Source organism: Echinops telfairi, unplaced genomic scaffold, assembly GCF_000313985.2.
Source record: "Echinops telfairi isolate 266 unplaced genomic scaffold, ASM31398v2 ScPeMD7_5868;HRSCAF=6743_1, whole genome shotgun sequence".
Taxonomy (NCBI): Eukaryota; Metazoa; Chordata; class Mammalia; order Afrosoricida; family Tenrecidae; genus Echinops; species Echinops telfairi.
Window position 1 is genome coordinate 2,468,957 of NW_022109768.1, and position 9,129 is coordinate 2,478,085.

The 9,129-nt window shown below is 39.7% G+C and overlaps 1 protein-coding gene across 1 annotated transcript in view; it reads left to right on the forward strand.

The window, feature by feature from the left end:
* DCHS2 (dachsous cadherin-related 2) overlaps positions 1-9,129 on the forward strand; it is a 119,738-nt gene that overhangs the window by 52,481 nt on the left and 58,128 nt on the right. Inside the window, 1 exon segment of the mRNA XM_045295799.1 lies at positions 66-923. Within this exon segment, the coding sequence (XP_045151734.1) occupies positions 66-923 (858 nt within the window).

Sequence of the window (9,129 nt, forward strand, 5' to 3'; positions counted from 1 at the left end):
TGTATATATATATATATATATATAGATATATATATATATATTCTTTTTTTTCTTTTCTTTCACAGATGGAAATACTGCTGGGTATTTTGCCATTAATGAGACATCTGGAGAACTTTCAACTACACGTCCTTTGGACCGGGAGCAGGTCCACAACTTTAGTCTCGTCATCCTGTGTTCTGACCTTGGAGACCCCCCAAGGAGCTCCAGGATGCAGCTGCAAGTGAGGGTTCTGGATGAAAATGACCACAGCCCTTCCTTCCCCCTGCTTCACTACCAGTCCTCTGTAAGGGAAGACATGGAAATAGGGACCACAGTTCTTGTACTCTCTGCTACAGACGAAGATGAAGGTTTGAATGGGAAAATCGAATATGTTTTAGTGGATGAGGCTTTTGGTGCATTCTCCATCGATCCGGTGACAGGTGCATTGAGAACTGCCCGTAGCCTCGACCGAGAAGCCATATCCCAGCATGTATTTCGGGCAGTGGCTAGAGACTGTAGCCTCCAGCGTGCGCGGAGCACCACAGTAACTATACACATTAGCATCACTGATGTCAATGACAATGATCCAGTTTGGGAGCAAAATCCCTTTGATATTTTTCTGCCACCTGAGTTGCCTGGCCATGTGGTAATTGCTACTCTGAGAGCTGATGACCCAGATTCGGGGCTTAATGGAACGGTCACGTTTACTGCTGCAGAAACCAAATCAGCATTTTCTATCAATAAGTACACAGGAGAAATTCGGCTTCTGCAAAGCCCACCTTCGGAATATTTCCCTATGTGGGTGCAGTTAAAAGCTATGGACCAAGGGATCCCCCCCAGGACAACCACTGGTCTCTTGGTCATTCACGCGGAGGAAGAAGAAGTAAAACTTTCCTTCACTCGCCGTATCTATAGAGGGATTGTGACTGAAAATTGTGAGGCAGGTAAGTGCCCCCTCAAGCTAATGTAGAATGTGTATGTTTTGGCCAAACACTTAGAACTAGGGACCATAGGACAGTTCTATTCTTTAACAGTTTTCTTAGCATGTAATTCATAAATCATTCAATTCAATAGTCCAGTCACACCAAGAAGAGTTTTACAATAATCACCACAATCAGTTTTAGAGCATTTTCTTCATTCTTGTAGTCATCATCATTAGTTTCTCATTTCTCCTCAACCTCCCCTGCCATACCCCCAAGGAACCATGAATCCAATTGCTATCGCTATAGGGTTACCTATATGGGATTACCTATCTGGGATTACTCTATAGGCTTACCTACCTGGGATTTCATATACAGAAAACACATTTTAAAAAATTAACAACAATAACAAAGTAAAAGAAATAAAAACCCCAATCAAAAAGAAAGCAGAAAATATTAAAACCTAGAACAAATTTCAAGTGGATCAGAGGAAGATCAAATGTTCTGTTTTGGATTCACTTATACATTCTTGAGTTTAACCTGTATGGGGCATAGCAATTTTCATCCAAACAATTCTATTAGAAAAATACATTCAAATACAGTATGACAAATCTTAAAGATAGCAGGCCCCCCCCCCATCTGTCAGTTTGTCATACTGTGTGTGATGCTGGAACTCAACAAGACAACCAGAAGGAATGAATGCACTGAAAGATCTGTCTCCAATGACTCTTGAAGTTTCAATTCATTTACATTTATTGTCTCAAAAATCTGTGTGAATCCTTAGCAAGCGCATATGTCTAAAAATACGTCCATAGAAATGTCATGAAAGGTGAAGTATGAGGTCCTGGCAAAATGCTTAAACTCTATCTGGGCTTAAATGCAGACTCTACTTTTGTGTGCCATGGAGCAGCTGGACCTGTCTGAGCTGCTGTGTCCTAATCTGGAAAATGGGGATAATGATTGTTCATAGAAAGCACACGGATAATGCCTGACACACAATCCACAAGGCATAACCGTGAACACTTATACACCCATTACTACTGTTACAATTACTTATATATGAAACCCTGATATTTGTTTTTGAAGGAATTCAAAATTCAGAGCAGACAAAGTTCAGAGCAGGCTTCTGTGAATTATAACTATATCTCCTCCTAATGCTACTGTTATTTTAATTATGTTTCTATCATGCAATAGGAAACATGGAGAAAAACTGATTCACTTAAATTAGCTTTTTACCCAAACTGGAAAATTCTCCTTCAGATAGTTGTGAATTGAAAGACATTCAATCTGAGATAATTAGACCTGAGCAGTGTGTGGAAAGGGAGCCCTGGCAATGTAGTGGTTTTCTTCGGGTCTGTGGTCCAGGAAGTCGGCAGTTTGAAACCACCAGGTGCTCCACAGGACGGCCTTTCTACTCCTGTTAACAGTTACTGTCACAGGAACACAGGGTCGCTATGTGTTGGCATGGACTTGATGGCAGTGAATTTGAGTGTGTGGAAGGAGGCCCTGGGCCATGCAAATGGTGAATGAAGCCTCTACTACCAGCTGGAAGGTCCATGATTTGAACCCATCCAGATGTTCTTTGAAAGACAGGCCTGGTGATCTACTTTAGAAAGATTACAGCCTGGAAAACCCTATGGAGCATAGTTGTTCTCTGTCAGGTCTCCACGAATAGGATTCCATTCTACTACAACCAACAACAACCGGAGTCTAATGTCATCCGTCAAGTGGATTCCATCTCATAGTGGCCCAGTGGAACAGAGTGGAGCTGCTTCTTAGGGTTTCTGAGACTGAAAATGTTTACTCAAGTAGATAACCTCATCTACCTCCTGAGGTTGATGGGTTTGACGGCCAGCACTAAACCCACTGAGGTACTGGGGTTCCTTCCAACAACAAGTACATGGGTAAGTTGGAGCTGCTGAAGGGCAACTGGTTTTTACTGGCAGCGAAAAAATAAATGAATACTCTGACCCTTTCGCCAGCCACAGGGCAAAGCCAACAGGCTGAAGGGTTTGAGAGAGGAAGCGATTAGTGGCTAAAGGTCTGATATGCACTGCTTGTCTGTTCATGCTATTTTGAGTTCGTTTTGCCATTTTACAGTGATTCATTTTCAGTTGATCCATATTTACATACACCTGCCATTGATAAGAAAACTGGAAATTTTGTGGAATATTTAAAATTGCACATTATATCTGTGAACAAAAAATTTACATTAAATTAAGGATGCCCTCAGTTGCAGATAATTAGTATAGCTTTGAACTCCTTTGAAATTTTGCATTCCCCATGGTGGTGATCTGTTTACTTAGACATCTTTTATTATAAACATGATTGAGAGCCAATAGGAGTAACCCTCACTAAATGAAATAACAATGACTTTCAAAATAAGTCAGAAGTTTTCTGCCTGTTCGCTTATATTAAATGATATTTCCACATGTTAAATGTTAAGCAATATGAAATATACATATCACTGCTGCCACTGTAACATTGTATTGGACTGCTAGCTGCAAGGTGAGTGGTTCAAACTTACCAGCCAATCAGGGGCAGCAGATGAGGTTATCTGCTGCAATCCAGCCTCAGAAAAACTATATAGGGTTGCTGTGAGTCTTTCTGGTCCCATAAAGAGTTACAGCCTCAGAAACCCACAGAAACCCTCTCCTAAGGCTGCCATGAGTTGGCATCAACTTGATAGCAGTGAGTTTGCGAGAATATGAATCAGAAAAAGGCTTTCTGGTGGAGGAGAGGTTAACACTTTGGGCTGATAACCTAAAGGTCAGAAGTTCAAACTCATCAGCCCCTATGGGGAGTAAAACGTGTGATTTTCTGCTCTGATACAGCCTTGGAAACCCAGAGGGCAGTTGTACTCTATAGGGACTCATAGAGGGTCCCGATGGGTCAGTATTGACTTTGAAGGCAGTGAGTTTGGTTTTGGTTTAATGGGCACATATCCAAATCCAGAGCAATCCTTGGCGCACAAAATATCATGGATGAATCAATTTTGAATAGATTGGATAAAATCATAGAATTTTTAAGCCCAGCCTTTTCCTACATATGTGAACATAAATATCTGTCTTTGAACACAATCAACTCTTTCAGTCTCTACTTGAATGAAGAACTGATTGAGAAGTTAGAACAGTGGTTCCTGAACATGGGTATCTGACATGTGGTCTATGGTTCACTCTTGCAGGTTCTGCCTCATTAGGGCTGAGATCCAGAAACTGTTGTTTTCTGGAATCGAAAGATGGTTTGATTGCCCAACAAAGCTAGAAAGCCATTTATATGATGAGCTCAGCTTTCCTCTTTATGCCTATCCATTCATTCTAGTTCTGCTAGAATAAATCACTGACTGCTCCCCATAATCACACTTGCGATATTTTACTTATTCCTAGATATTTATAAATTCTATTCTAATTGTATATTGTGGGTATAGCATGTTTCTTCCCGAATATATTGTTGTTGTTAGTTAGTTAGTTAGTTATGTGCCATTGAGTCAGTTCTGACCCATAGCAGCCCTGTGCACAACAGGAGGAAACACTGCCAGGTCCCGTGCCATCCGCACAATTGTTCCTATGCTTGAGCTCAGTGTTGCAGCCACAGGGTCAATCCATCTTGTTGAGAGCCTTCCTTTTTTACACAGCATGATCTCTCCTAACAGTAAGGTTGGCTAGTTCTTTCAGGTACAGTGACTCTGTGTTTTTTTTTTCACCTTCTTTTGGTACTTTCCACATGATTCAATATTTCCCCCTACAATCTTTCAATGCTGCAACTCAAGGCTTCCAGGGTATATGAATACACCAAATACCCTAGAAGCCCTGCCCTGTGGAGCTTACATTCTATAAAGGAGTAAGTGATAGTACCAATGAACATAATAAAAAGTATAGAAAGTGTAGAAAGTGGTTTGACATACACCGGTCAAGGTAAAGGCTAATTGAGAGTACTAGGGGAGAGGACAAATCTAAATTTTACATAAGTGATCAGTGTAGAAAATCATTGAATCACTGAGATTTGGACAAGGACGGGAAGGAGGTAGCTATGTGAACATTTGACACGGGGAGAAGCATTTTAGACAAAAAGAAGGGCTAGTGGCAACCTGTCAACTTTGTTAGGAAAAAAAAAAACCCAGCAAAGAACCCTCTCTCAGCAATAGAGTGGGAAAGAAGAAGAAGAGCAGTAGGAAATGAGGATTGGGGGATCACGTGGGCCATTGGCTTCAGACATGAGACACAGGACACAGTCAAGAAGGAAGGAGAGGTGTAAGAGTGAGAGAAGTTCTCCACACACAGCAACACTGGACCTTCAGTGTCCTCACAATGGCAGTTATGTTTGAGCCCATTGTTCCATCCATTGTGGCCAATCCATCTCATTGAAGGCTTCCCCTTTTTTTGCACTGCCCTCTGCTTTACCAAGCATGATATACTTCTCCAACGGCGGATCCGACCTGATGATCATGGTCTAGTTATGTGAGATGAAGTCTCTCATCCTTACTTTTAAGGAGCGTCATGATTGTACTTCTTCCAAAACAGATTTGTTAGTTGTTGTTGCTTTTTCTTTTTTTGGTCCGTCCACAGTATATTTAATATGCTTCACCAATGCCACACAATTCAAAGGCATTAGTTCCTTGTAATTCATTCTTATTCATATCCAACTTTCATTTGCATATGAGACTGTTGAAAATGCTGTGGCTTGGGTTAGATTCAGCTTACTCTTTAAAGTGACATCCTTACTTTCTAACACTTTAAAGAGGTCTTTTTCTGGATATTTGCCCTTTGTAATATGTCATTTGATTTCCTGGCAGCTACTTCTATGGCCATTGATTACAGATCCAAGTAAAATGAAATCCTGGACAACAGCAATCTTCTCTCCATTTATTGTGATGTTGCTTATTGATCTAGTTATGAGGACTTTTGGTCTCTTTATGTTGAGGTGTAATCCACATGGAAAGCTCTGTAATCTTTGATCTTCATCAGTACCTGCTAAGTTAATGAAAGAAATGATGAGGGGGAAAAACGAGCTGCACAGGAGATTTCAAAGGATGGCTTGAGAAAGCAGAGCATTATAATGAAGTGAGCAAAGCCTGGCATTGGGAAACTAGAAGGAAAGAACACTTTCAGTAATTCTCTTGCTGATGGAACTGAGTCAAGCATTTAAACCTTGCGTTTCTATTTTGAAGGAGTCCATGGGAAGAATAAGGAGCCCTGATGGTAGACTGTCTCATTTTTCATCCCTCTGAGTTTGAACTGCCAGCATGAGGGTGAATAGACCCATGCTTAATTAACTGCACTACCAGTGAAATTGACAGAATACCAACTGAGATATTTCAACAATCTATACAAGCCAGGAAGTAGTCATATCTGTGTAAAGAAATTTGAAAAGAGCTGTCTGGCTGACTGGAAGAGATAAGGCCCATGCATGCATGTGTCCATTCCAAAGAATGGTGATCCAACAGAATAAGAAAATTATGGAGCAATAGCATTAGTATCACAGGCAAATAAAATTTTGCTGAATATAACTAAAAATAGTTGCAGCAGTCCATTGGCACAAAACTACCAAAAAATGTGATTGCATTCAAAAAGGACAAGAAGCCAGGCATATCATTGTTGATATCCGGTGAATTTCAACAGAATATGGAATACCAGATCTGTATCTTTGGTGTTTGCTTGTTTGTTTGTTTTTGGCTATGCAAAGACAATCGGCTGTGGGTCATAACAAATTATGGGTAACATTGCAGAGAATAGCAGTTTCATAACACTCTATTGTGTTCGTGTGGAATGTGCACATGGAGCAAGAGGCAATCCCTGAAACAGAACAAGGAGGTACTGCTTGGTTTAAAACCCAGGAAGTTATGTGTTAGTGTTGTATGATTTTACCATCCTTATTCAGTCTGCACGTGGAACAAGAAATCTGTGAAGCTGGACTATGTGAAAAAGAACGTGGCATCAGAATCAAAGGCAGACTCGTGACACCAATCAGTGATATGCAGAAGACACACTCTTGCGTGTTGAAAATGAGGAAGACTGGAGCACTTGCTAATGAAGATCAGAGACAGCTATCTTCCCTATGGATTGTATCTTGGTATAAAGAAAGCAAACATGGTCACCATTAGATCAGTCAGAAACATCTTGATAAACGGAGGAAAGGGTGACGTGGATTTTATTTTACTTGCACTCACTCCCAACGCTGATGGAAGCAGCAGTTCAAAAACTAAAGATTCTAACACTGGGAACATCTGCTCCCAAATATCTCTTTAAAATGTCAAAAAGCAAAAATGTTACTTTGAGGACTAATGTGTGCCTGACCCTAGTCATGGTTTTTCAATGACCTCATATGCATGCAAAAGCTGGGCAATGATTTAAAAAGTCCGAAGAATGGATGCATTTGACTTATGACGTTGATTGTGTCATGGACTGACAGAAGAACAAGCAAATCTGTTTTGGTAAAAGTAACAGACAAAATACTCCTTAGAAGCAAGGATGGCTAGACTTGGAGTATGTTATTAGAAGGAAATGTGTCGTTTGGGCATGTTATTAGGAGAAAACACTTCCGAGAGAAGGGCATCATGCTTAGTAAAGGAGAGCATTAGTGAAAAAGAGGAAGCCTCTTAGGAAGATGGATTGATTCAGTGACTACACCAATGGGCTTAACACAGGAAAGATTGTGAGGATAGTACATGTTGATGGGCAGTATTGCTATGCATCGGAACTGACTGGACAGCACCTAATAACAATAAAACAACTAGCAAGTGCTCTAAAATTTATTTATTACATTTTGTACATTAGGAAAGTTAGAAATACTTCTGATAGCCGTACAAGTATATGGTACTCAAAAATATCCAAGTAAGTATGCGTAGCATCTGATGTCATGAAATGACACCTTGCTTTGAAGAGGAAGAATGTATGTGTGAAGAATATAAAGCCCGTGTAGTGTTGTAAATTAGAAGTTACAGTAAAGAGACAGGGATGAGGAAAAAATGACAGTTAAGGAGGCTTAGTAGATACAACTAATCTGACAAAATACATTTGTCAGCAGTATTTCCTAGAACTCTGCAAGAAACAGTGACAAGGTGCATAAAATATTGAATGCTATTTTCAATTGGCCATACCTGTGCCTGAGACATGAATTCAATATAGACTACCAAATGATACCATAGATACTAAAAGGCAATTTTTGTTGTTGTTTTTGAATTCCAATTTGAAAAGATTGTAAAGCCATTGATCATTGTTAAAATGTCCTTGCGATAAATTATTCGGTATTATTTTAGGGCTGCCAACATCACCCCTCTAACACCATGCATATGATTTTATCCTTTATTTTCATATGAAAAACTATATGCCTACTGAAAGATTACATCCTGAGTGATTATATATATACATATATATAATTTCTGTCATTCTAAACAATTTTAGGATTTAGATATTATTTTAGAAAAATTAAATCTTTGGAATTTAAATAAAAGAACTCCAAAGTATTATTTTTATTATGTATTTATTGGAAAGCCCACAGGTTCGCATTTTGGTTAGCAGTGTATGAAGTTATTAACATTAAACTTAACACTTTAACTATTTTAAATAATATATAGTCTGGATTTTTAAAGCAACTCTTTGATAATAAGTAAAATCTCCTTTAGAATCAGTCATGAAATGCTCATTTGTTCATAGAAAGAGTCCATTCAGGAGGTGCTGCGCTGTGCCTATAAGAAAGTGGCTGGCTATAATGTAGTGTATCAAATGAAGGTGCCATTCCAGTGAAACTTCTTCACCCTTAGCTTCTTACCACTAGCTCTCCCATATGTCCCCTCTCCTATGGTCAATTTAGAAGATCTGAATATTTTTGAAAGTTAAGGATAAACCACTTGGTTGTAAATGATATGTGTATTAAATCCATCAAGCAATTTAAATAAACCATCTGTGGTAGTTACATAATCTGTTGTCAATTTGAGAGGATTAAGAATGAAGTGGTGGAATTTAGACGGTCAATCAGGTCATAGCTTGATGACCTCATTTGGAGGTGCTAAGGTGATAAATAGCTCACTGGAGGCGGGAAAGACACTCACTCCCTGTGAGACATTACTGAGGACGAGCCACATGGAGATACACTGATGGCAGCCACAGCCCTGGACCTGGAGGAGCCATGTGGAGACTCAAGCCAGTACTGAGGTACTTCTACCGCCACTGGATCCACAAGACTTTCCACCCACTAGCCTGTGATCTCTCTGCATTTGGTATCATTGCATATG